General features: G+C 36.7%; 1 protein-coding gene across 15 annotated transcripts in view; it reads right to left on the reverse strand.

The window, feature by feature from the left end:
• Window positions 1-27,882, reverse strand: part of LOC126378017 (hemicentin-1) — a 663,470-nt gene that overhangs the window by 310,746 nt on the left and 324,842 nt on the right. For all 15 annotated transcript variants that reach the window (XM_050026068.1, XM_050026063.1, XM_050026060.1 and 12 more), the window contains one exon: window positions 11,086-11,257. In XM_050026068.1, the coding sequence (XP_049882025.1) occupies window positions 11,086-11,257 (172 nt within the window). The remainder of the gene's footprint in view (window positions 1-11,085; window positions 11,258-27,882) is intronic.

The following is a 27,882-nucleotide window of genomic DNA, read 5'->3' on the forward strand; positions in this document are numbered from 1 at the left end:
ATTGTGACTATTGTCGACTAGAGGAGGGCAATTTAGTTCGACAGTGTTTTGTTTGGTCGTCAATGGGTTAATTTATCGGTGTCTTCTGTGAAAGGTTATCTTGTCCGATTAAACTGACTGCGATAGAGTTAGTTCAGTTGTAACGGAGGTATTGTGAAGTTAAGTTGTGAGTTTATAGCGTTTTTTTTAAATGGCAATAAGTTTTCATTTAGTTAAAGAGTGCCCTAAACCGAGCATGCATGAAGCCTTTGATGAGAATGGAAGAAGGGAACGTGGTCTGTCAGGAATCTGTCTACCCCAACGGAAAATAGGCTTGATGTTATACGTATATGTGTATGTTTACGAGAAAAGGAACGAGTGAGTGAGTGAGTGGAGAATATAAAGAATCTATGTACACTCCTCTCTACTGGGGGGTGGGTTTCTTCTCACACGGTTTGTCAATGACCAACCTAACCATGTCAAGTTTATTTAAGAGCCAGTAAAGACCCCCAATATTATGGCTCATGTAACGACTTAATACTTACTTCAGTTGGTTACTAAGATCGACTGCTTAACGTGCCTTCCGAAGCACGAATCATCTTACTTACAAACGATTGGGTGATCAGCCTGCCATGTCCTGATCAAACTGGGATCGTAAAGCGATTTTAGTGATAGATCGGGATTCGAACCCGAGACCTCCGAATGGCGAGCCTAATGTTCAACCACTGAACCACGGAAGCCGTCATGGCGTCCTACTGAATTTTTACCTAAAGTCCCTAACGATCAACTGACTTACACTTAAAAAAACATTCTTAACACCCAATCAGCAGCAGACACAAACAAAAGAATCTTAAAAACAAAACAACATCGCCAACCCGTTTACGTCCGCTCGAATTTACAGCCAAACGGTACTACTAACCGGTACTTCGTACTAACCGGTATTCTCCCGGGGACCGGTACAATTAGACCGGCGATAGACCGCCTAGACCCGATTAGACCGATTGGCAATCGAACGTGGAACGCTACATGCAAGTTGAATGCAAGTGAAGGAATCGACGGTATATTCAGGCGGCGACGCAATATCGTTCTACTGTTTCTGAGGACTTCACAGGTTATGTAGCTAAGTACCCGACCACTGCGAAGCAAAATGGAGGGTTATTTGTTAAATTTTTAGTAAGTTATTCCCTGAAATATATTTTTTTAAAGAACGTCTAGGGCCCTGTGCCGAGGTTTTTCTTGCAGCTTCTTTTCCCCGGCTATACAGGTTGTGAGAAGCTGCAGTAGTTTTAGGCGGATAAGACGTTCGTTATGTAAAAATTGACAATTGAAAGTGTGTTATTCAAACTATGTTACCTACTGAATAAAGATATTTTTGAATTTGAATTTGAAGTGTACATTTTATCTTGTGAGAGAGGAAATGGTCACCAGAGAGGAAGTGAAAGCCATGTAAGCGCCTTTTAGAAAAAGATTATCTTCAACAAAACCTCGATTAATTTTAATTAATTTATTTAATATATCACTACATAGTATAAAACAAAGTCGCTTTTTCTGTCCCTATATCCCTATGTACGCTTAAATCTTTAAAACTACGCAACGGATTTTGATGCGGTTTTTTCATAGATAGATAGAGTGATTCAAGAGGAAGGTTAAGTTTATAATTACATCAATCAATCAATCAATAATACTTCATTGCACAACAACATATACAAAGGACATAAACATACGAATAAAAACATGACACAACAACAATTAAATAGTGGAGAAATACTGTTATTTTTGAGGTTTTTAATGTGATGTCGTAAATAATTTAATTTTTCCTCAGCGCTGCACTCGAGCGAAGCCGGGGCGGGTCGCTAGTGTGATATATAAAGCGAAAGTTGATGGTAAGGCTGGCAGAGGAAGACCTAGAAGGACTTACATTGACCAAATTGGAGATGTCCTTAGAAAGGTTTAGTACGATCTACTCTGAACCGGCGTGCGTGTATGAAGCGATTGATGAATGTGAAGGAAGCAAGAGTAGTGTAAATAAGTGTGTCAGGATCGAAGCAAATGGAATTTTATAGTCTGCTTACCCCAGTGGCAAATAGGCGTGATCTTATGTGGAAAAGAGAACACAATTGAACATAATTTTTTTTGTTCCAATTTTAACAATATAGCACTTAGTAAGAATTAAGAAGTAAAGCTTTTTTCAACTATTTCAGCGAAGTTAAGCTCGACTCAAGCGAGAGTACCGTTACCGGAACTATTACCGGTAATTAATCTGAGGTACCGGTTGGTAGAGGGTTCTAGAAAATGGAGAAAATTATTATTTTGTTGAGTTGAAGTACTTGTTTCTTTGCATTATAGGAATTTCTATAAATAAAAAATCTACAATGTTTACAGTGTGAGTGTGTGTGTAAATGATTATGTATTCAGCTGCACACTTAATTATTATTTATGTTTTTTCATGATGACAAAGCAACTTCAAAACGATCTTGATCATACTGAGAAAGTATGATCAATAGACATACTCGTATTATAAGACCAAAATGTGTGTGACCAAAAAGTGCTATTATGCAGCACTGGACCCGCGTCCAACTTGCCAAAGACACTAAATTATATAATTATTTAATTGATTAATTAAGAGAAAACACCCGAAATAAATGATTTTTATTTTATTTTTTTATTTTATTTTATTTTTAAAATGGCCGTTTAAATTGCGTTGATTTAGAAGATTGATTTTAATACAACTACAAGAAATTTCGTCCTAAAACAAAGGACAGTCTCACAAAGTGATTTCGACAATGACCCCATCGGTAATCAAACTCGGACTTCCGGATCGTAAGCTTAACGCTCTAATCACTAGACCACGGATATGATACTCCATCTTCAGCCCATTAAAACTTGTTTCTACCCCAGATGTACTTCGCATTCAAAACACCGCCCTTACGCGTGTGCGACTAATAACATCAAAGGGGTCGCCATATTTTAACCAAAATTAACCCTTAACCAGACCCTAACAATAACTGTATCCGGTCAACTGCCGACTGTCCAAACTCTAATTAGACTTAGCTCCAGTTAAACTCGGCTTAAACTGTTACTGGCAGCGGTTACGCACTTATTCAGTTTCATATCGCAAAGTTTTCCATGTATTTTATTATAAGTTATAAACTACGCTTGTATGACGATGTGAAGAAATAAATAAATAATATGTATATATAATCGTCATAAAACAACATAGAAGGGAAGCGATTGAAGACTAAAGTGAGACCGGAGGGGGTGAGGTAAACCAAGCTCAGTGCTGGTGGGGGACGGAGAATTGCCGTTCTATTCCTTATTCTATGCTTATAGTAAAAACCACGTGAACGCCGTTTTTGAAAAAAAAGAAAAATCATCCTGATTCTGCAATTTCTTTAATTAATTTTAATCAAAATAATTTAATTAAAAAATAAAATAATTATAATAATTAATTTAATTATTAATATTTTATTTGAATATATTATTTCTTAACTATAGTGTTTCAACGCAAAATAAATAATTTTATCATATATATTATTATTATTTATCCGGGTAAGAATTTTAGACAATATTTTTTTACTTGTATAGAAATTAGCGTGTCTATTACTTCTTGCTCTGGACACCCCATTAGGCATTACGGGCGTGAATTTGTGTACATATTAATTACAAATACATTTTGTATTAACTGACAATGAAAGTACATAGCTGGCGAGGAGTGTGTATATACTTGACACCTCTGCCTACCCCTTTGCGGATACAGGCGTGATGCTATGATATGTGTTTATGTCTTCTTCTATCTTGTGGATTGTGAGGTGGATTACCAACCCCATTAACCCTGGTGTCAGGGTTATTACTGAGCCGCCATAGTCCCCTGACATGACTCATGTAACTACTACGTACTTACATCAGTAAGTAATAACCGGGACCAACGGCTTAACGTGTATTCCGAAACACGGAACATCTTACTTTTTGGACAATCAGGTGATGAGCCTGTAATGTCCTAACCAAACTAGGGATCACAAAGTGATTTTTGTGATTTGTCCCCACCGGGATTCGAACCCGGGACCTCCGGACCGTGAGCACAACGCTCGACCACTGGACCACGGAGGCCGTTATGTGTTTATGTGATAAATACATTTAAGTACCTATTTTATTTTAAAGCAAGCATGCAACGACTAATTTACATATTACAATATATTTTTAGCAAATAATTTGAAATTCTAATTTTAATTACTAACAAATCCATAAACAATAAAATCTCACTAACTCAATTCCTAGTACCCAAGTTTATCTCAAATCTAAATGAACCCATTTTGCAAACAAACAAACGGACAGGCAGAACAATAGTCTACGTGACGTAGCAGAAGCTGTTTCGTAACGATCACGTAGCACATTGCTACGTAGTTACGTAACGGCAAAACTAGGTGTAAATTGAGATATCAGGTTATCAGGTGCCTTAGATATGAAGATGAAACACCAAATACCTTGTAAATTTATAACATGTTCATAAGCTCACGACTCTATCCCAATTGGGGTGTCCAGAGGTACATCCATCGCAAGTTGAACTAAATACCCACGGTTTACTGAGCTTTACGTTGTAAATCCAAGAGAATTAATATTATTTACCGAAGGAAAAAATTCAGACAGATCGAAAGGTGACATCATACGTTTTCTTTTTCCTATTTTTACGAATTTTAATAAAGAAAAATGTAATAATATGTTCCACATTTCATCACGTTTTTCTATGACGTCTCAGGATGCTTTTTAATACAATATTTTATAGTAATTTCGGGTTTTGACTAGTTGAAAACTACCCTATTATATAGTTTTTAATAAATTCTCCCTTCCTTTCTTTGTGTCACGCGAGCGGCATGATGCCCGGAGTAGTCTATTTCAAAGCAATAGACTACTCTGGGCGCCATCCCACTCGCGTCACACAGAGTACTGCGGGGCGGAAGGCAAGAGGCAAACCACTGCCCTATTTTTCCTTAAAAAGAAGCATGGAGAATGCTACTCTGACAACGGCGTGGCTCTTAAATTAGTAATGTGAATAAAACACCCTTATATACTACTAACACGAGACTTGCATTAAGTCACCATCTATTCAATTGACCAGCTGTTATTATCAAATATTTTATTCAATAACAAAATGTCAATCAGATATATCAAATCCCGACAAACGAAAAATCAAAGAGCATGAAATGGGAAATAATGTAACATTCCCTTTGTACTTCACAAAACATGGGAAATACCGGATTTATTTTTAAAATTTTAACACTCGTATTGTGGGAACTAGAAATAGATTGAGTCCGGGAAACGGTTAATATACGGGGGTGTCGGTGCGTGTTTCCATTGTTCTGACGACAATTTATTCCTGGAATATTGTCTTTAAAACCTTTATATTGAAGTGAAAAGGAACATTTTGGTAACTCACAATATCTTTAAACTGAGTACACACGCTTCACTGAGCTACCTGTTCCGAGACCTAATAGATAGATAACATAACATAGCATCGCGCCTGTATCCTGTAAGGAGTAGACAGAGGTGTATAGTACACCCTAGGACCCTGATACCGACCCCGCCGGTGGCGTGGTTGACGATTTCCCTCAATCAGCGCTTATCGCTATCGACCCACTAGAGTCGATTAATTCTTTCATATATTTTTCCTCTCAGACAACGCCCTGAGCCGAGGTTCGCGCCCAACTGGGTACCCTCAGGCCTGTTGTCTTAAACGTTATACCGGGTGAGAGCCTTCAGCGCTCCCCATTTGTCCGGCTAAGTAGTTAATGCCATCTGCGGCAAATCTACAATAAGTCACGTCAAAAAGAGAAAAAAAAAATAGTATACCCACACCTCGCCAGCTGTGTTTAAGTCCCATGTAATAGTGGGCGAGTTATTTGAAAACCACGTGATATCAATTATCCATGCTCCAAGCTCGAATATTTGGGAGTGTAATTTTTTGTCGTCTTCTGTATTTCCGAATGCATATAACCCGGGTGCTTTCAAGACCGGAGTGAACAGGCACATTCTGGGCGAGCTCGCTACATCTTTGGCCTTGTCAATGCCTTCAGGCAAGTCTGGGGCCAAGAGCAAACCCGTCAAAGGTAAAAAAATAAAGTCATAAAATACAATTCAGTGGTTTAGAGCCCAAGTCAGTATTCCCGTGACACTATGTTGTAAGTCCCGTATTCTCAGATTCAAGAATCTCGTATCGTCAAATATAAAGGTATAATGTACTTGTGCAATGGATTCCATTATCACTCGTCAATAAATCGGATCGCAGCTATTACCTACTCTGATGGTACAAAGCGACTGATGTCTATTGCAATTAATGTGTAATTGTTTTTAAGGGTGAAATTAGATTAACTATACTTATAAGCTGGAGGAGCTCGGTGGCGCAGTGGTAAACACGCTCGGTTTGCGATTGTTGAAGTTAAGCAACTTACGCAAAGGCCGGTCATAGGATGGGTGACCACAAAAAAAAAAAAGTTTTCATCTCGAGCTCTTCCGTGCTTCGGAAGGCACGTTAAGTCGTTGGTCCCGGCTGCATTAGCAGTCGTTAATAACCATCAATCCGCACTGTGCCCCGTGATGGTTTAAGGCTCGATCTCCCTATCCATCCATAGGGAAGGCCCGTGCCCCAGCAGTAGGGACGTTAATGGGTTAATGATATGTGTGTGTGTGTGTGTGTGTGTGTGTGTGTGTGTGTGTGTGTGTGTGTGTGTGTGTGTGTGTGTGTGTAGAACGGTAACTCTTCGCCCCGCACCAATTTGTATCGGCAACGACCTCACCTTGCTTTAGTTTTAAATGGCCTTTAGCCGCTAAGGAGTAAGTGCGCGCCGATTGTCTGTCTCACTCACACTTACGCGGTTAAGGCGGCACATTGTAAGAATTAGATTCCCTCAATCAGCAGCTATCGCTATCGACTCACTAGGGTCGATTATTTCTTTCAGATATTTTTCCTTTCAGACCCCCCTGTGCCGAGGTTCGCGCCCAACTGGCACTCTCAGGCCTGTTGTCTTAAACGTTGTACCGGGTGAGAGCCTTCAGCGCTCTCCATTTGCCCGGCCAAGTAGTTAATGCCATCTGCGGTGAATCTACAATAAGTCACGTAGAAAAGAGAAAAAATAAGAATGAGATTTCTGAGTGTCCGAACAGTATTTTTAGACAAGTATTTAATTATGTTTGTGATATTTTTAAACATCCGCTTACTCTAATTTAGTACTTAATAAAAAATGTGTTCACGCGAGATTTTTTTTTTATTATTCTCCAACAAAGCTTTACTCGGGTACAGCGACCGAACATGGGTCCTCTTTTATTATATTTAATTTGGTCTCTAAAAACGTGTTTTTGTAAACTCTTTTTGTATGTACGTCGAGAAACGTTTTTCTGGAAATTACCTATGTAAAATTTTGACAGTTCAAACCTAAAAATCTTTAGGGAATTAATATAACAGCATGATTTTGCAGTTTAACGCTGCGCAAAGGGTTATAGTGTAACAATATAAACAAAACAATTTTTTTTTATTATGTATGAATTGAAAGAAAGAAAGAAAGAAAGAAACATTTATTACTTCCGGATACCACAGACACAGACAGACAGGTACATTACATTTAACACAGGACAGAAACCACACGGAAATCAATAAGTACATAGACAAAAAAAAATATACCAAATAAAAAGAAAAACAAACCAAAATCATAAAAACAATAATAATAAAACATGATTAATAATATAATTGGATACGCTTTCCCTTATTTTTTTTTTATTTTTTTGAATATGAATGTTGGTACTGACGAAGCCTGTGGTGGATTCACATTCTGTTTTTTTCTAAATAAATAATAAATAAGCTTTTTTTTTTGACGTGACTTATTGTAGATTTGCCGCAGATGGCATTAACTACTTGACCGGACAGTCAGGTCACAAATTCAGGGTAACACGTTTCCTCTTTCCTAATGTACCAATTTTAGGTTCCCATGTTGAAAGCTCGCGAAAAGTCCCATACAAAATTTCATCCCCTAATGGAAGGGTTTAAGGGCAGATTTTCAAAAAAAAAATGATGCATGATTTTCCTTTAGTCATAAATAGTCCCTTTACCAGTTATTAACTTTCTACCTTAAAAATCTTTGATGATATTATAAATACAAATTACATAATATAACATAAACAGCCTATATGCGTCCCACTGGCACAGGCCTCCCCTCAATCAACCGGAGGGGGTATGGAGCATACTCCACCACGCTGTTGCACTGCGGGTTGGTGGAGGCGTTTTTAAGGCTTATAGCTGGGACCAACGGCTTAACGTGCCCTTAGAATCACGGAATCATCTTTTTTTTTTTTTTAATTAAGATGGGTTTGCTCTTGACTTCGTTCTTCCACAAGAAGAAGAGATCTACGTTGGAACGAGCTTACCCAGAAAATGCCTATTCACCCGTAATTTAAAGGACCCCAAGTTATAAGATACAGGAAACACCGACGCCGGCAGCCCATTCCATTCCTTGGCAGTGCGCATTATGAAGGATGAAGCGAAGCGTTTGGTGCGGATTAGTGGTATGTCAACCAAGTAATAATGCTCCATACCCCCTCCGGTTGATTGAGAGGAGGCCTGTGCCCAGCAGTGGGACGTATATAGGCTGTTTATGCAACCAAGTAAGGATGGTAACCCGCCGTACGTCTGGATGTCCTCAGATGGAATGGACTTGGTGGAATGAGCTGATGGAGCTCCTGTGTTCACTCCTCATTACACTCATCTTACTTTAAACAACATAATAGCCAAAAAAAAAAAAAAACTGTAGGTACAATTTGCGGCGTGGACCTGTCAGAAGTAAAATATTAACTTTGCCATTACCAAGAACACATTAAAAAAGAAGGTATGTAATGTAAAGTAATTACATAGCGCCCATAAAACCTTATCGAGTTAACTTCGTTTTTTCTCTGAATAACTTAAAGCTTTATTTCTTATAGCAATAGTAATAAATCACGTTAACACCCACACGTAATAGGCGATTCCGAACTCATTATACATTCTATTACTTTTACACCAAATGTGAACCGTACCAACTTTTATTTACCGTCGATTCCCACTTCAGCCCATGCAAAATACACAAAACTTCCACTTCATCACCTGCAAATTTAACTTGGTAGTTCCATAAATCGCACCACCTCAGTCTGCGGTCAAATCACAATTGCGCCTGAACGAAATGTACGTGTATCACATTTCATCGAGCGCAAATAGAAGTTGGTTTTTGAGTTATTTTGCAAAGTTAATTTGCAGTCAAATCTGTTTGCGTTCGGAGGGAATAGTATGGAGTTTACAGTTTGTGGGCGGTAAATATAAGTTGGTAGTTTAGTGCGGTAGAATTGTTGAGTCTAGACGAGCTAGAGTGCATGTGTTGCATTTAATATGATTATGGATTCAATTATAGTGTGAATTGCTGGTGATACATATTTTAAACCTTAATTCCGCTGAATTCAGGTGTGGAAGTATTTTATTGAACGTAATTTGTAGGTTTAAAGCGGGTGTAATGCTACCTTAACGTATAGTGAATACTGGTTAATTTCGCTTGTAGATTACGAACGATAAAGTTGGAATAATTTTGACGTGGTTATTTTATAGATGGATGACCGTTCAGCAGGACATGGCGAATTTTTGATACAATGTGAAGTCACTTTAGGGTTCTGAATTGAATCACGTTGTCTTAATTTACCAAATACTGAATGATTTGTCACTTCTCATTATCATTAAGAGATTAAGAGCCACGATTTTGTTGGTGTAACTTCCTCCATGTTACTTTTTTAGGGAAAATAGGGCAGTGGTTTCCCTCTTGCCTTCCACCCCGCAGTACTCTTACGCAAGTGGGATGGCGCCCAGAGTAGTGTTTTTTCAAAGCCGTACTCCTGTCCTCCACCTCTGAATTGTACTGACAATTACTGCTGCCCTCTGTCTGGTTCCAGGTTACAGTCCCTGTGACTTGCCCCTTCCGTCCTGCATTGCCGTTCCGATGGCTCCCATCTTAGCCTCTGCAACCGTTGAGGTCTTCACCCGTATCCGTATGATACATCCTATATATATAATGTGTCAATAAATAATAACTGGGACTAACGACTCATCTTACTTTAGAATCACGGATCATCTTACTTTACAACAATCAGATGATCAGTCCTGTTTAAACTAGGGATCATAAAGTGATTATGGTGATTATGTCCTCAAAGGAATTCGTTCCTGGGACCTCCGGATCGTGAGCCCATCGCTCAACTACTGGACAACAGAGGGTTTTCCCTATAAGTCGACGATAACTTTATCTTCAACAGATAGATGTACTACATAATTCATGCTCTCCTCTCTTATTGTTCTGACGTAGAACATTTTATTCTCTTTGTATCATGACAATCCAGTGAAGCCTTTGTTCGTAAAACCTCCCTTTGTTGATTTAATTATGTAGCATTGTACTTAATACACGCTGTAGATTGAATGGATACATCCTTTTATAACTCGGATTAATAATTTCACGTGTAATTTTGGTTTTGTTTGAGTGAATTATTTTATTATGGAGCGTACATTGTGATTATAATTTGCGTGTTTGTGATAATCTACATTGATTCATGTGTTTTGTTTATTTAAATTATACGAGATTTTTTTACTATTGAGTTATTATAACGGATGAGGTGTTGGTATTTCATTTTGCAATGTTTCTGAGTATTCCTGACGAAGTAGGCGGATATACACACCCACGCCTCGTCAGCCATGTTTAAGTCCCATGTAATACGGAGCGAGCCTGTTGCCATTAACCGGGCACAAATCCTGAAAACCACGTTATATCAATTATCTACGAAGCAAACATGAATTCAAATTCATAATTCACATTCAGTACAATAGGCGGCCTTATTGCTAAGTAGCAATCTTTTCCAGGCAACCTTTAAGTATAGGAGATATTGAATATTATGTAATATAGCGGGAAAGTGCAGCATGGGAATACTTGTACGTATAAAAATAAATACACTTGTGTATAATAAATGTATTTGTATGTCGTTGTTATCTCGGGCCTATGGAAGTCCCGGACTTTTGGAAAGCATTATTTGCGTTATTATTCGAATGCCAGCCTGTCCTACCTGCTAGCCATGTCTCCCTCAGGGCGGTCGATGGCCGCGTCACTGGACCCGGAGTATACGTAGACTCTGGCATCCGCCTTATACCATTTGATGCTGTGCATCTCGCCGCAGGACGCGCCATCGATGCGACAGCGCAGGCGCGCAGTCGAACCAACTATTGCTGAAGCGTGATCTGTGGGCGAAGAGAGAGAAGGCGTTAGTATAAAACTAATTAAATATAGGTACTTAACCTTTGGCGGCTCAATAATAACCCTGACACCAGTGTTGATAAGGTTGGTAATTCACCTCACAACTCACACGATAGAAGAAGAATAACTTCAATAATGATGAGGGTCACTAACCCCCATCATATTTATTAGAAGCATAACCTACACAAACTTAATTAAATAAATGTAAAATTTGCAAATTGTTATTTATATCTATCTTACTGGGCCTGAGTATCCTTAGGAACCGCCCAAAGTTTGGGCATATTAAACTAACAAAATGTCTATAATTATTGTAATTTTAATGAAACTAGACATATAGACTAATTTACGAAATTTTATTTTTAAAATATTTATTGTAAATATCAATATAACAATACGTCACAAATACAAACTTAAAAACTAGTCATTAATTTAACATTTTTAAAATTGTAAAAAATTAACCACTGCAAGAAAAGCAAAAATATTAAAAAATACCTTCAAAAATACTTTACATACCCAATTAACAAACGAGAACAAATAAAAACAAACAAAATGTGATATTTATTAGAATAAATATACCAATTAATAGTAAATAAATTTTTAAGTCAGATTTGCAAAAAACGAAGTATTAATTTCTTAATTTAAGTAATTGTTATTTTATTGCTTTTTTAAAATAAATATAATATTTTATATTTAAACCCGTATCACTGTATGAAAGACAGACAGAGAGAGAGAGAGAATTAACAAATTAACTTTATAAAACAAAATCCCTAAAGCTCTTATCAAATAAGAATTCAATTCTACTACAGTTCCGACGCAACAAAATGGAGTCAACATAACGAAATTCCGAGTGTACTGCAGTTGAATCCTGGATTTTTTATTAAATTTACAGACGCTTGGAACTAAGCTGGCTATTAGTTCTGTAATCCTTATATAACCAGTTTTCGTGGAAATATGCAGGCAGGTAAACAATATGGCCGCTCTTTGTGTGTAGAGGTAGTTAAAGCCTTGTACGAGAAGCACAATGTATGCCGAGATAAAGGAAACATTGAATAAAAATATAAGTTTAACTAAAACCCGACTACGGACAAAATCACGCTCTAAAAAGTAAGAAACAAAAAAAATCTCTAAAATGCTTCCGAATAGAGACGTGAATGACTAAATCCTATGATTTTGCATGTAATCTTTGTTTTATAAATATAATATAAATATACGAATTTTGTGGTCATTAAATATTTTTTATTTAATTTTTTGAGAATGGAAATTCACTCAAATCTCCTTGTTATCTCTACAACAAGGATCTTTTGGCGAGTGACAAAAAGCTTTGTCGTACTACCACTACTGTAGCGGGCTTCGCACTGTAAGCACGCGGCTCTTTCTCGCCGCGACAGAGATCAACTGTCTCTTTCTGTGCAGTACTGTGAGAGAGTGACGGGTGACGTATGTCGAGGCCAGAAAGTGTCGCGTGCTTACGGTGCTAAGCTTGCGGGTATAGGTGATAATTATACAATAAATAATACGTACACATACTTATATTCACAGATATCTGATATATATTCTACTTTATTCATAGTTGTGACTAAATTTCACAAAAATAACAAATATTTCTTTATCTGTGATTTTTTTTAACGCTAACTCGTGACTGTAGTAGATATCCATGGCGCTACATTAAATAAAATGTGACGTCACAAATATAGTCTATGGCTCTGCACAGCAACCGCGCGATATATATCGAGAGTTTCAAACTGTTGCACTAGTGGAATAAAACTATGTTATCACTTGAGAGATTATTTTAAATTGAATGAAATACGGTAGTTACAACTGTTATTGTGACATTCACCGGGTAGAGAGAGCCACAGACAAAAAATGTAAAAAGGCGCAAAGGAGATCATCGTATTTCGGCCCAGAAGTCAAAGTGCCGGCCAAAAAATAATTTTGCTTTATTCCGTTAGACCTTATCCGTCTGAGTAATTATTACTATGGCACCAAAGCTGTAGGGTCAATATCTTCGGTTTTATTCGAATTAAAAGAACTGTATTTTTCATACATTTTTGGTGAAAATGTAAAGTGCCGGCCATGTAACAATAATGGTATATATTCTTAGAACTTATCCATCTGAGCATTTATTACTATGGCACCAAAGCCGTAGCGTCAATATTTCTGGTTTTATTCGAATTAAAAAATAAACTTGTATTTTTCATACATTTTGGTGAAATTGCGAAGTGCCGGCCAAGAAACAATATTGGTATATCCCGTTAAAACTTATCCCTTTGACCATTTATTATTATGGCACCAAACGTCTATGACCATTATTTTGGCTTTTATTGGACTTTACGTTTTAGTTTCTAAGTGAAAAGTGCCGGTCAGCAAAAACACATGTCAAAACTATCGAGAAGATACCTGTAAACATTATTCACTATGACAATAAACGTGTATGACCATTAGTTTGGCTGTTGTTGGATTTTTAAAATCTCGATTCTTGATTTATTTTGTTATAAAATAAAATATGACAGGCGCGTTATTTAAAGGATCGTGAGAATCATTATTACTATGACATTAAACGTCTATGACCACTATTTTGAACTCAATTAGATTTCTCAAAAATCTGGAGTTTTCATAGATACCTACACTTTGGCGAAAAAAGTTTTATCTGGCGATAATGCAGGTAAAGGCGTAATATCGTGGTCGTCTTTGGACACATTTTTATTAATCAAAAATAGGTTTTCGTTTGACCACTATCTAACCTGATGGTGATACACGCTTTAGAAGCTTATTTTTTTTAAGAAAAGTGAGGTACGATGCTATGTCGGACGAGTAGCACCAGGACATTGTGATCGGCATACATGCAAAGTACAACTGCCCGACTCCTGTCTTCCCTAACAGCTACTTCAGATGTCATGTCAAAATACGAGTTTCGTCACTAGACGGCAAGCATATCTTTGCAGGGTGGTAACCATCTACGGTCAAGATGAATCAATACCATAATTCGACCTAAACTTATTCCGTAACGTTGAGTCGAATGCAAAAACTACAGCCAACGTCATATCTAAAATCAGATAGTATTAATATAGAAGTTCACCTAACAACACACAAAACAAAAACACAAAGTATTTATCTGACTAATAACTAGTCATAGGGAAAGCTCTGCTTATTTTTATTGTTAAAATGTATATAAAAAAAGATTTTTTAAAAAAGTCTAATAAAAGTCAAAGTCGATATTTGGTAATATAGTAAAAAAATACGTTTCAAGTCGTTTACCAAAAGATTTGACTTATTTTGTTTCGCTGGCTGACATTTTCCCATTTGAACCAAAACGGAAAGAGAGACGAATAAAAGTCAAAATAATGGTCAAAAATGTTTTGCGCCAGATTATTAAATGTTCTAAAGGTCCTTTGTAATCCGCCGTACCGCAAGTTTTGCCTAAAGCACATTATTTTTAAACAAAACAAAAAAAATACAATAAAAGGCAAACTAATGATCATACACGTTTGGCGCTATAGAAAAAAATGTTAACAGGCATCTACTCGATACTCTCAACATGGTATTTTTGGTGGTCGGCACTTTTCGCATTTGAACTAAAACGTAAATTCCAATAAAAGTCAAAATAATGGTCATAGATATTTGGTGTCATATTAAAAAAATATTGAGAAGCAACTATTAGACAGATTTGACGTATTTAATTCGATGGCCGGCATTTTAACACATTACCCAAAACGGAAAGTCCAATAAACGTCAAAATAATGGTCATAGAAGTTTGGCGCCATACTAATAAATGTTCTAACGGTCCTTTGTAATACGCCTGTATCCCTTTTATTCCCAACGGACATAATATTTTTTTTACAAATTGTATGAAAAATCGAGATTTTTAAAATCCAATTAAAGCCAAACTAATGGTCATACACGTTTGGTGTCATAGTAAAAAATGTTCACAGCAATGTACTCGAAAGGTTCGACACATTTTTTTTCTCTGGCCGGCACTTTCGAATTTGGGCCGGCCAAAGTATGGAGAGCCGATGATCTCCTTTACCATAAAGTAATATAACAATTTTAATACAAACAATAGATGTCGAAAATGTGAAGATATATCGCGCCGCGCGAATTATGATAGATTGTGTAGAAATAAAGTGATAAGCGAAAAATAAAATAATAAAGCGAAGAGAAAACCAGCCCAATACAGGTTAAGTCACATACACACAAAATGTATCTTCCAAATCTTGAATAATATACATATAGTACATAGTATATTATAGTACGTGCTATAAACATTACAAATTCACTCAAATGTTAACGTCATGAATTTTGTTACTATCATTAATTAAAATTAACAACCCACTATCAGGTATTCCATTGAAATTCCAGATCTAAAATTATTGTGCCTGAATCAGCCTCAAATTAAAATTACATTTGGTTCTAGGTAAAATATTGTAGCAAAACTGTTAATACCCTTATATTACGTTTAATGCTAATAAATTGGGTATTTAAATATTTGAGTATTATTCATAAATTATCATAATAAATGCTTTTTAGCGCAAATTTAGTGGTAGTTTTAATTTTATTGTATTATAATATCAGTTTCATTTGAATAAAAAGATAATACCTAATGAAGGAGAAAGCCTAAGCGTCTCAGAAAATTTGTAAGTTTGACAAAAACACTGTATTGTCATCATCACCTCCTCTAGCATTATCCCGTTTCTGACAGGGTCCGCTTACCTAACCTGAAGACTTGACAGGTCCGGTTTTTTACAGAAGCGATTGCCTGTCTGACCTTCCAACCCGCGAATACAGCTTAGGTCACATACCTCCGAAAATGCATAAAAAAACTGTATTGTACCACCAATATATGCCGACGTGGATTATTGGCGATTTTAATTATGATAATAGGTACAAGTAGTTAGTCACTGTGGTCTACCTTAGAACCGGACTTGCACCAGTGAGTTAGTAATTCTCAAGTGCAATTTTTATTGATACAGTTCACATCACTAATTTAACAGCCACGCTCTTGTCGGCCTAGCATTAGCATTCTCTATGCTACTTTTTAGGGAAAAATAGGGCAGTGGTTTCCCTCTTGCTTTCCACCCCGCAGTACTCTGACGCGAATGGGATGGCGCCCAGAGTAGTCTATTTCAAATCCGTACTAGGACTCCTGTCCTCCGCCTCTGAATAGTACTGATAGTTACTGCTGCCCTGTGTCAGGTTCCAGGTTATAGTCCCTGTGACTTGCCCCTTCCGTCCTGCATTGCCGTACTGATGGCTCCCATCTCCGCCTCTGCAACCGTTGAGGTCTTAACGTGGACAAGGGTTCGACGTTACACCCTGTAGGTCTCCACTAATACATTTGGTATATAATTGTGGGCTTATGTTATGTTATAATAAGAACATGTAGATTAGTGTTATAATGCGACCCTTTCTAAGCATCCAAATCTATACTAGCAAAAGTTTAAAAACTAAAACCCGACTGCGGAAAAATCACGCTCTAATAAGTATGAAACAAAATATTTCTCCGAAATTCTTCCGCATAGTGAGTGATGTGTCTCCGCCCCGTTAATGGTGTAAATTTGTGTATGTAAAATAAAAACCAACTTCTTATCGAATAGTATACTTAATTTTACTTTATTTTTAAATACTTACCCTTAATTGTATAAGTTATGTACGCCGTAATTGTCATATATATATTAGTCACAAAACCATTCATTCTAAATGTAAAAATGTTTTAATGCATGTGATGTGGCTGTATTTGATAAATAAATAAATATATTTAAACGTGTCCTTTTGATCACAATAACAATAAAATTCCACAATCGCTACTGATTGAAACGAAAATCAAATATTTAAGTTATCACAACGGTTCCCGCCCACATTCAATAGAATTACAATCGCGATTGGAAAGGGTTTCATGATATTACGGTTGTAATCGGTAATCCGTAATCCGTAATCGGGTGACCCTCGGTTATCGGGTTTGGCATGGTAATAAGGGATGGTTGCCATTTAAACCTCGATTATAAAGGTTGCGGTTGTGTTATCGGAAAAAGTGGTGAACTGACAATTGACCATGTATCACTTTAAATTATATCGATAACAAATTGTCATATAAGACACTCTCTGCTAACACTCCAAACATGAACACCTGAAATGACCATCCAACTGTCGAACAATAAATGTCACTTCAAAACTTCATTCAGACATAAAATAGTTTCCGAATCTTCTCGAACTTTCCCGAAAATTCTCGAACGTTCCCGATATTACTCGAAGAAGCCCGATCGCCCACGACCAATAAATCTTCGGCCAATTACAGACTAACACATTTACTGCGCAACTTCTTTCGGCTTAGAGCGAATATTTCTTTTTTATTGCCATAGTTTTTAAAAGGTTAAATGTTAGAGTTATTTAATGGCAAAGACTTTTACAATTGCCTTTTTTCAGGATGGAAAGTTTTTGATAAGTTTTTTTATCTCTTCATGCGAGTCATCGGGCTTGAAACGAATTCAGGACTGCTAGAAGAATGTTACAAATAGAGTAAAGGAATGCCGACTTCTCATTTTATAGATTTTATCTCAAACTCCGTGTTTAAATGACTTGACTACCAAACCAGAGATTCTGGGTTCGATTCCCGGGCAATCTCCATCCTTGTGTATCAAAGATCGATTCCTTCACTTCCTTATAAGTCACGACCTTTGCCTTCTATTTAATCTGTTCCATGTATGCTCTTCTTGGTCTTCCTCTACCTCTCTTTTCTTGTAGCTTCCCCTCTATGATGTTTTTAATAAATTCGTCGTGTCTTATTAAGTGTCCAATCATCTTGCCTCTTCTGTCCTCAATAACTCTCAATATTTGCCTCTTTTCCCTTACTCTTAACTTCTTCCTCTTTCTGTTCTTTTCTCTTCTCTTTTCTTTTTTCAAACAATAAATATTCTAAAATCTGAACTTCATCAAAGCAAAGTATAAACTCTAACTTGAATCCCGCACATAAAGACCTTAACGACGAAAGAAAGTTCAAAATTAATTTCAACCCTGTGCAACATCATATACGACGCAAATCCGTAGGAAATCAACTTAGCAACAAAGTTTATGTTAATTACTAATAACTTACTTAGGTACTTATCTTTACTGCGTTCGTCTTTTGAGGGAAACTGTGTAGATGTGAACATGGGAAATTTGGCACATATTATTCAATTATTTTATACATATAAGTAGCGAAAAAAGGTAATATATCAGTTTCCTAAAAGATGATTAATTATATATTATATATATTTTTTTTACTTTTTATTTGATTTATTATTAATTCAAACAAATAAATAATAATTAAATAAAATTAATTTAATTATTTTTATTTATTTATTTAATTTATTTTATTTAATTTGATTAAATATTTATTATTTAAATAAAAAATAATACTGCATATAGAACTGTCACCCTCCGCCCGTACCAATTCGTATCGGGCGCCAAGCTAGATTTACTTAACCCTTCTGGGTCTTACTTTAGTCGGACTGGCCGTAAGTCGCTAAGGAGTAAAAGAGTGCGCACGCAGACTGTCTGTCCCGCACGTACTTACGCGGTAATGAGGCATAAGAAGGAGACAGGGTGTTAGTGACATCGTAACCAAAACTTTGAGGGATGTTTAAGATGTTTGAATTTTCCGTCGCAAAAGTCATCATCATCAATTTAAGAGCCACGCTCTTGTCGGTGTAGCATTTTCCATTCCAGTCTTTCAAAGGCCAATTCTTTATTAAAAACATCATAGAAGGAAAGCTAGAAGGAAAGAGAGGAAGGGGAAGACCAAGAAGAGCTTACATGGAACAATTAAAGAAAAGGTTAACGTCGCAAAAGTATGGAACTAAAATAATTAAAAAAAACACTAACATTTTCATGAATATACTGACGGGAAATTCCACTTTATATCAACTCAAAATCATGGTCTGAATCATCCCCCTCAGTATTCGTTACGATGTCACTAACACCCACACGTACTTGTATATATATGTACCTATTAGTACGGCGTGTAAGTGTCATTGTAAGGAATACTGAGAGGGATGATTCGACACATAATTCTGAGTTTAAAAATAATTTTAAAAAAATCATGAAATTTGCGACAGAAAATTCGACTTGATGTTACATCCCCTCCGGTTGATTGAGGGGAGGCCTGTGCCCAGCATTGGGACGTATATAGGCTGTTGATGATGATGTTACATCAGAATCATGGTCTGAATATTCAATATTCGTAACGGTGTCACTAACACCCTGTATACCTCTACCTACCCTTTTAGGGACAACTATGAAGGTATCTGTATGTCTGCTGCGTCTGTTTCAACCATAAGGAAGTCATCGTTTAAATACGAAGAGTTTAAACAGCCCTCTATCATCAGTCTGTCGGACGGAAGTAATTGAGAAACTTTGCACCAAAAAGTTATTCACGAACCGTTTGTCGGAAGATAGCTTTACTTTATTGCCTAATAATTTATAAGAAATTTTAGCTTTAAATGTATACAGCATTAGCACATAACTATATCCCTATTGGGAGAGTCAGACGTACACGGTACATCCATCGCAAGATGAACTAAGTACCCACACCTCACCGAGCTTTCTGTTAGGCCAACGTGACAGGTGATGATCGTCCTCTATAATGGTCAAGGCAACTGTGTTAATGAAAACTGCACTTAAAATAAATAAAAAAAACTATTGTACAGGCGCTTCTCATTTGAGAAGCTATATAAATGATGTATGATTTGCTAAGTATTCTTAAGATAAAATTCCCCAAAAGCAAAGGACTAAAAATCTTTACGAAGATTTATGGAATTTTAGAACGGTAAAATTAGAATTTATTTCTGCCTAAATTTCAGTCCAGACCGACATCCAGACTCGTTTGTTCGAGTTAACCATTTTGTGATGTTTTATTAAATTTGTTTTTCTTCAAAACATCTTGACGTAGTTTGGGAATGACATTTTTGTCGCCACATTATTTTAGGTGGTTCTAATTTTGAAAGAAAGAAGAAGAAAGAAAAAATATGTTATTCGGCATAACATAAATTAATATAACTTTCTTAAGTAATTAAATTACTTAATCATTATTATACTTAAAGCCGAAACGGCTTTAGCTCAGCAAATGTCACAGCCTAGCTGTAGCTACACTATGACACTGAATTTGACATCTGTCGTTTTATATTACGAACAAAACGTTTGAGAACGCATCTTGCGTAACTTATTCTTTACATTTGTTCAACGACGTGAATAATTCGTTGTGTAAGTTTGACTTGGAAACCCTTTACTACTTTTTTTTGATGGGAAGCGCTGAGGACTCTCATCCGGTACATTTCTTTTTTGACGTGGCATATTGTAGATTTGCCGCAGATGGCATTATCTACTTGGCCGGAAGACCCGGTACAAAATTTAAGACAACAGACCTGACAGTACCCAGATGGACACGAACCTCGGCTCAGGGCGTCAACAGAGAGGACTATATTCAAATTCAAATTCAAAAATATCTTTATTCAGTTGGTAACATAGTTACACTTTGAATCGTCATTTTTTACATAACGAACGTCTCATCCGCCTAAAACTACTGCAGCTTCTCACAACCTGTATAGCCGGAATAAATTATATTATATTTAATAATATTATCTATACTTATAATAAATCTGTAGAGAGGTCAATTCTGTACATTAAATATTTTTTCAAAATAACTATCAGGGGGTGATAAGTGATCGATACTGATGCCAAAAATGCAATCAGTAAAATTTTTGTCTGTCTGTCTGTCTGTCTGTCTGTCTGTCTGTCTGTCTGTCTGTCTGTCTGTCTGTATGTTCCTTATAGAAACAAAAACTACTGGACGGATTTTAATGAAACTTGGTACAATTATTCTTCACACTCCTGGACAGGTTATAGTATACTTTTCATCACGCTACAATCAATAGGAGCAGAGTAGTGAAGGGAAATTCTTTTGTATGAAAAATCTAAACCACTCAAGTTAGACGTTTGAAATTTGGCATGCAGATACCTTAGATACCGTAGAGGTGCACTAAGAAAGGAATTCCCGAAATTCCTACGGGAACGGGAATTAGCGGGAAAATTCTTTTGTATGAAAAACCTAAACCACTCAAGTTAGACGTTTGAAATTTAGCATGCAGGTACCTTAGATACCGTAGAGGTGCACTAAGAAAGGAATTCCCGAAATTCCCACGGGAACGGGAATTAGCGGAAAAATCCTTTTGTATGAAAAATCTAAACCATTCAAGTTAGATGTTTGAAATTTGTCATGCAGGTACCTTAGATACCGTAGAGGTGTACTAAGAAAGGAATTCCCGAAATTCCCACGGGAACGGGAATTAGCGGGAAAATCCTTTTGTATGAAAAATCTAAACCACTCAAGTTAGACGTTTGAAATTTGGCATGCAGGTACCATAGGTACCGTAGAGGTGCACTAAGAAAGGAATTACCAAATTTCTCACGGGAACGGGAATTAGCGGGAAAATCCTTTTGTATGAAAAATCTAAACCACTCAAGTTAGACGTTTGAAATTTTACATGCGGATACGTTAGGTACCGTAGAGGTGCACTAAGAAAGGAATTCCCAAATTTCTCACGAGAACGGGAATTAGCGGGAGAATCCTTTTGTATGAAAAATCTAAACCACTCAAGTTAGACGTTTGAAATTTGTCATGCAGGTACCTTAGGTACCGTGGAGGTGCACTAAGAAAGGAATTCCCGAAATTCCCACGGGAACAGGAATTAACGGGAAAATCCTTTTGTATGAAAAATCTAAACCATTCAAGTTAGCTGTTTGAAATTTGGCACGCAGGCACCTTAGATACCGTAGAGGTGCACTAAGAAAGGAATTCCCGAAATTCCTACGGGAACGGGAATTAGCGGGAAAATCCTTTTGTATGAAAAATCTAAACCACTCAAGTTAGACGTTTGAAATTTGGCATGCAGGTACTTTAGTAAACTTAAAGCTTAGTTGCAACAGGATATTACAAAATTCCCACGGGAACGGTAGTTAGCGGGAAAAAACATTTGTATGAAAAAATCAAATCTAAATAAAAGGAGAAACTGACTGACTCAGTGACTGACATATCAACGCATAGCCTGAACGGCTAAACGTAGGCATTTGAAATTTGGAAGAGACATAGCTTAGGTACCGTAGAGGTGCACTAAGAAAGGAATTCCCGGAATTCCCACGGGACGGAAATTAGCGGGAAAATCCTTTTATATGAAAAATCTAAATCGCTTAAGTTAGACGCTTGAAATTTGGCATGCAGGTACCTTAGTTAACTTAAAGCTTAGTTGCAACAGGATATTGCAAAATTCCCACGGAAACGGGAGTTAGCGGGAAAAAAACATTTGTATGAAAAAATCGAAACCGCGTAAGATAGATGTTTTCAATTCAATTCAATTAAATTATTTATTGCATTCCATGTAGTACAATGGGGTGTTACATAGGCATAGGAACTAAAACATGGACCCTGTGGGGCACAGCAACGTTGAAGGGAAGAGAGGAAGTGTGTATTAAAATTAAAAGTCAATGAACAATCAATTAAAAACTGTATTTTGAAAAATGGGAGTTATTGGGAAAAAAATTGTATGAAAAAATCTAAACTGCATAAGTTAGATGCTTGAAATTTGATATGCACTCCCACACACACAAAGATCTCTCTCTTATATAACACGCCACGCGGACGAAGTCGCGGGCAAAAGCTAGTATTTGGAATAAATTAATCGACCCTAGTGGGCAGATAGCGATAAGCGTTGAATGAGGAAAATCGTCGACCACGCCGGTGGGGTTGGTATCAAAAGCCATCAGTACTGGAATCCACAGCCACTTGCTTCTGCAATTAGGGCTTATACAATTTTAATTACTTTTTAAATCACTTGACCATTATATCTTCTCTTCTTTGCGAGTCGATGGCGATCGATACAAAATTTTTGCTGACCAATAATAATTGGCCACGCTAATATAAATAAAAAAATGGCAATATTGGCATTATATAAAAAATTTATATAAATATAAGTATATAATATACAATATGTATAGTATAGTATAGTATAGTATAGTATAGTATAGTATAGTATAGTATAGTATAGTATAGTATAGTATAGTATAGTATAGTATAGTATAGTATAGTATAGTATAGTATAGTATAGTATATGTCCTAAGCATGGGGGTGAGTGCTAGAAAAACAAAAATAATTTAAACATAAATATTTATGAAGTTTCATTTATATCAAAACTACTGTTACCTTATTGGAAAACCGGAAAAAAACTTGAAATAGAAAACCCGCTCCCATCATAATCCTATTACCTCGTGAAGACAACTTTTCAAATTATAACGGAACCCTTTCGTGTGGAGTTTTTTATTAGAAAACTTTGTTAATTTGTCCTTCGTTGCAAGTGTGTAACAGAAAGGTAAACACGAGACATGTTGCTAGCTAGTGATAGGTTGTGGTTTAAATTTGATGGACTACGAGCATTATTCTTCTTATATAAAATGTCGTCAATTGGTATAACGCTTGCCTCTCACTTTGAGGTCGCAGGTTCGAATCCAGCACAGACTTAAACCAATGATTGTCAAATTTGTTTTCGAATGCATGTTCGGATCATAAATGATGATCACGTGCTCAACGGTGAAGGAAAACATCGTGAGGAAACCCACATTCCCGAGAAATGCATTTTCGGAGGTATGTGATTTAACCTGTTTTCCCTTTGCGGGTGGGAAGGTCAGACAGGCAGTCGCTTCTGTAAAAAACCGGATTCAGCAATTCACCTATGATTTAGCAAGATACCTATGTGCTTCTGAATGTTCTTAGGTTGATAACATGTCATGAAAAATAGTTTAGTATATTTCTTTTTTTAAAAGCAATGTAACTTAAATTCTCCTCAACACAGAACCCCATCAACACAACCCAAAAACAAGACAGTTTAACAGCGCACTAAAAGTTGCGTAACAAGTAAATTTTCCGATATTCCGCGAAACGTCCACGACGGGGTATTATCCGCAACATTAACATCTTTACCGCTAGATAAATTCTCAGCTAATTCGCAAAGTTGCTGGATTTTTGGCACTCGCAGCTACTGAATGTTACGGTCCAAGTTAGAATGCGGTTCAGTGATGAAAATGTCTGAAAGTTAATAGGTCATAATTTTTTTCAAGCTTTATGAAGGGTGAAATTTTTATGGTATATTATATGGGGGGTGTTTTGATGGCTTGTTTTGGGTGTGGAATGAAATATTGGTGACATGTTTTGGATAAGGATATAAGTAAAAAATAAAGTTACGGTATAAGATCGAAAAAGTTAAGAAATTACATAAGTTTTCAAGTCGTTACATGAGCTATGTGACAACAGGGTTGCTGACGTTGGTAATCTACGTCACATTCTCTGTTATAGAAGAACCTTAAGATTTGAGAAAGACTTTTTTTTCCAAAAGCGACAGTCTGTCTGACCTTTCAACTTGAAGGGAAAATTAGCCTAATATAAGTCATAAATATAAATATTTTATCTTTCTTTCACGTAACTCCGAAAACACATTTACCGGAAATGTACATTTCAAGTATGCCTGTCTGTTGTGCAAAGACCATGTGACATAAAAAAACAATAAAACTTAGTATGACTCGGAATCTAATTTGGAAGCGTCTCACAAAAAGCAGTTATACAAACTGCAGTTTGCAATAAAAGCAGCAACATCACAGTACCTTGACTGCAACTTGCGTTCCACTGCATTACTTTTGGACTCTTCGTAATATACCTACCTAAAGGAAGTGCTTTAAAATGAAGACTTTATTTAGTTCAAACGTCTCTGGTTAGTCCACCATGATTCTGGGCCTTAAGGGCACGGGGTGTTGAAATAGTAAGCGCTGCGGGCTCTCACCCGGTACAAAGTTTAAGACAACAGGGGATTCAAAAACGCCACATAAAATAAATTTATGCAAAAAAGCAAAATTGCTATTTGACATATTTTCTTGACATTGCGTCCTCACTATTTCTTATATGCGCAAATGTCAAATTTCAATATTGCTTTTCAGGCGAATTGCTTCTATGTGGCTTCTTTAAATACCCTGTTGTATTGTTGGCTTGCGCTCATCCGAGACCAGATTGGCGCCTTAATTTGTCTGCTGGAGAGTCAAGACATGACAAATCATGCCTGGACAGGTTGAAGCAGAAAAGGATTCGATTTCACACTATTATTCTTTCCCCGACTTGATGCCTTGCTGCTATTGGCTTTATAAGTCACAAGAGCATAACGTAAAAACTACACAGCCACTGTTACCGTCGTCTGTCAAGATGTTGGGGCCAAAAATTATGATGATGATGTTGTCCTAAATTTTGTAACGGGTGAAAGCTGCGCTGCCTATTTCAATAAAACCTCTTCTTTCTTTCACCATTACTTTATACATTTTATCATCATCATCAGCCCAATGCAGTCCACTGCTTGACATAGGTCTCTTCCAAGCGCCACAAATCCCTATCCTTAGCCTTACCGCTGGTGGAAACGTCTTCTGGAGTGAAGACCGCGTCTTGGGAAACCCAGCGCGAGTCGACCTTGGCAAGACGACTTGATGAAGGTGGAAGTGCCGGGATATATTTTTATACGTCTGTTAAATACAATTTAATTCACTTCCCTATTTATTTATTTAAAAATCCAGTGTGCCAGTGCTGGAAAGGGGGTTCTAAATGGATTTTATTATTTTACATTTTTAATACAATATTCATTAATTTTTGATTTTAATAAGTTTTATTTTAATAAATATGATTTTAATTTTAAGTACATTTAGTTTTGATTTTAATAATTTATAATTTTTAACTTTATTTCATTTTTTTATTGTAATAACTTTTAATTTTAAAGTGACATAATTGTATCTTACAATATGGGCACCTACCCGAAATAAATGCATTTTATTTTATTTTTATTAAAATCTATCTCTAAAATGTATTGTCTGACCCATTGTCACTATAACTCCATAAGTTTTATCATCATATTTTAAGACTTGGTATCAACAGTGGCTGCAAGTTGTCTTTGATTAGTAGCTCTGCCTATGCATTTCGGAGGTTAGGTCACATCTAACCTGTATTGGGCTGGTTTTCCCTTTGCGGGTTGGAAGGTCAGACAGTCGCTTCTGTAAAAAACCGGACCTGTCAAATCGTCAGGTTAGGTTAGCGGACCCTGTAAAAAAACGGGATAATGCAAGGGAGATGATGATGATGGCTCTTTCTACTCCGTTAGGGGTTATAGGCGTGAATATATGTATGCCAAAATAAACTTATGATGGGTGTAGTTAGCAGTTTGGACTGTATTTTAGTTTAGAAAAGCGGTCCGAGTTGAGTTTTGATTGAATTTCGTTAAGCTTTTTAGGTGTTTAGAGAATAGGATTATGAAGCGATTTAGAAGTTTGTCTGTGACTATGAATTCGTGAATTATTTTATAATTTAGACGACGATACTGCGTGTTCAGGCCGCTTTATTACAAAACGGAGACTAAAGATATCATAACATTATATTATATTAACATTTTCACGCCAGAATAGGTATGATTCTGTATAAAATATCTCTTTTACTAAAAAAATGTTTTTTTTTTCATTAAAATTTCAAATAAATTAAATATTAAGGGAAAAGCTGCCAGTCCTTTGGGCACTTTGCCTCGGTGTGATACTTTCGAGGAGATTTTCTATTTGTAAAGAATTGTAAAAAGAAAAAAAAAAAAGAAAAAATCTTTCATTTACCCTTAGGACGTTTTCGCACTACATCCGATTTTAATTCGGTTAGAGTCCGAGAATGACGGACAATAGACAATAAGATACTTGATTATATAAAGTCTCTATGGTCCTGTGACGTAATATAAGTACGATCCCGAAGACCCTATCACTCTAACCATAGAGGCAGCCATCAGCTCGCGACACCAAACACTTCAGGACCCCGATACCGATCCCGCCGGCGTGGTCGACGACTTCCCTCAATCAGCGCTTATTGCTATTGGCCCACTAGGGTCACTTAATTCTTCCAAATATTTTTCCTCTCCGACGACGCCCTGAGCCGAGGTTCGCGCCCAACTGGGCACCCTCAGGCCTGTTGTCTTAAAACGTTGTACCGGGTGAGAGCCTTCAGCGCTGCCCATTTGTCCGGCCAAGTAGTTAGTGCCACCTGCGGCAAATCTACATTAAGTCACGTCAAAAAAAAAATGTGGTCCTGTGGTACACCGGTTTGCTTCTCAAACGGGACTGTACAGTACTTGCACCATAAAGTTATTTATTTTTTACAAACACAGTCCAGTAATAAAATTGTAACTGATTTACAGAAATAAATTCATTTTTTTTTTATTATTTTTTTTTAGTTGGCTCGACCGTTATAGACATCGATACGGCTCGCCACTCATTACGTTGGCCTAACAGATAGCTCGTTGAGGTGTGGGTACTTAGTTCATCTAGCGATACATGTAGCTCTGACTACCTCGATTGGGATAGTCTTGATCATATGTGTTACATCGGATGAATGTGCGGAAGCTACCATACAAATAGTTCTACGACCACTTCGGATCCGCCATGCTAAAACGCCCTTACAACACAAATGGTTTTTATTTTTATAAAATGTCTTGACCCGTGAAATAAAATATAAAAGAAAAGGAATCAATCCACA

This window comes from Pectinophora gossypiella, chromosome 25 (assembly GCF_024362695.1).
Source record: "Pectinophora gossypiella chromosome 25, ilPecGoss1.1, whole genome shotgun sequence".
NCBI classification, from domain to species: domain Eukaryota; kingdom Metazoa; phylum Arthropoda; class Insecta; order Lepidoptera; family Gelechiidae; genus Pectinophora; species Pectinophora gossypiella.